The 1639-nt window shown below is 42.9% G+C and overlaps 1 protein-coding gene across 1 annotated transcript; it reads right to left on the bottom strand.

Annotated features, from left to right (window-relative positions):
- Positions 1-449: 449 nt before the first annotated feature.
- PCYB_134190 (small nuclear ribonucleoprotein associated protein B') lies at positions 450-1566 on the bottom strand (the record flags this gene model as incomplete). The annotated part of the gene is made up of 2 exons (XM_004224444.1): positions 450-928; positions 1293-1566. Coding segments are annotated over 2 exons (708 nt in total), but the record flags the coding sequence as incomplete, so codon positions are not given.
- Positions 1567-1639: the final 73 nt, after the last annotated feature.

The following is a 1639-nucleotide window of genomic DNA, read 5'->3' as shown; positions in this document are numbered from 1 at the left end:
CGTATAAATATATCCACACACATGAGAACGCGCTGCCGCGCCACCGTGTCCCCTCACGAACACGCAATCTGAAAATTTGAAAAAGTTTTTTTGTAAAAATGTCACAAGAAAAATACACTTTCCATATTATAACAAATAACAAAGGGAGGGTGGTGGTGGTGGAAAATAATTAATTATCGCAATTTTCCCCCAAATGTACATTTAGGGTCCACTATGAATTGTTAATTTTACACAGCAGCGATTGAGCGGAATGATACTGCTTTATTTTCGGCTCCTCCTACGTAGTACCTGCCACCACTTTGGCTTCTGGTTATAACTGCACGTTAAGCCTTTGCAGCCTTGCGTGGTTCCTTCCCGTCATCCGAGCGTACACAAACAAGCAGCACATAGGCACACCTTTACATATATGCACGCTCACATGTAATGTTGCAAAATGAGCATAGCTTAAAAACAAATTCTATGCATCACATCATCTCACCAAGCACTCCCAAGATCACTGTTCTGGTGGGGAGTTCACATTGGGGGGGAACGGCAATTGGTTTGGAATTTGAGGCAGCAATCTCTGCTGACCATTGCCGGCATTCCCCAGCGGCTGATTCATAGGTATGTTCATGGGCATCATTGGTCGTGGACTGCCCATGGGCATATTGGGGCCCCTAAAATTAGGGTTGACTCCTGGCGCTAAATTTTTGGATGTTGCAGAGTTCAGGACCATTCCCGTTGGCATATTACTTATGGGGTTAGCCATATTTGGATTGAAGTTGTTTTGAAGCGGCACATAATTATTCATCGGGATTCCTCTACCTGTGGCCATTCCTTTGTTCAGCGCGTTCGTCATGGATTTTTTATTCACAGGTGCTCGCTCGGCTGTAAACGAGACGATGTTTTCCCCTCGAATGAGGATCAAGCCGATCACTCGTTTGATTTCCTGCGGGGTGGTGGTGGACACAAAAAGTGTATACGAAGTGGGGCATAAAATATGCTCACACCGAAGTGCATTCGCAGAGGTTGTCGCAAAAACATGCGGTGTGTAATAGATATGCATCAAATTAGGGGGTGGGGGAGGAAACGTAATAGTTGTTGCGTTCGCAATTTAGTATGCATAGTGGTGGCCTACACAAGGTGACCCCCCATAATGGCAGACATAAGCATACGTACTACGCAGCCATGGAAGGAATGGGTGGAGCTAAACCAGGTTGGTCTTTATGTACCCTTTTCCTATTCTCTCTTCTTTTTTTTTTTTATTTCCCCTTTTTTCGGGAAATAAACATGTAAGCGCTCTCAAAACATACCTTGGATGAATTTTCCTTACTTTTCACCTTTCTGAATTCTTCTGCATCTACTAATACTACGTTCATGTGCCTATCATAGGAGAGGAAGGTGCCGACGAAGTACCTCGTGTCACTTACAGTCACTCTCACTCTGTACTGTAGCCAATTCTCTAGCCTCGAATTCTTCCCCATTTTGTTCTTCTCAAAGTGGTCCTTTTTTTTTCTTTTTTTTTTTTTCTTCTTATGCGGCCTACGCTTGTAGCTTAGCCCTCTCGTTGTTTTTTTCTCTTTTCTGAGCTCACTCTCTATATCTTTCTTTTTTTGTTATCATATCAAGGGAGTACTTAAAATTGTAAAAAAAAAAAAAA

The sequence above is a fragment of the Plasmodium cynomolgi genome, chromosome 13 (assembly GCF_000321355.1).
Source record: "Plasmodium cynomolgi strain B DNA, chromosome 13, whole genome shotgun sequence".
NCBI lineage: Eukaryota > Apicomplexa > Aconoidasida > Haemosporida > Plasmodiidae > Plasmodium > Plasmodium cynomolgi.
Note: the sequence above shows the minus strand (reverse complement) of the source record. Positions and strands in the feature narration are given on the sequence as shown.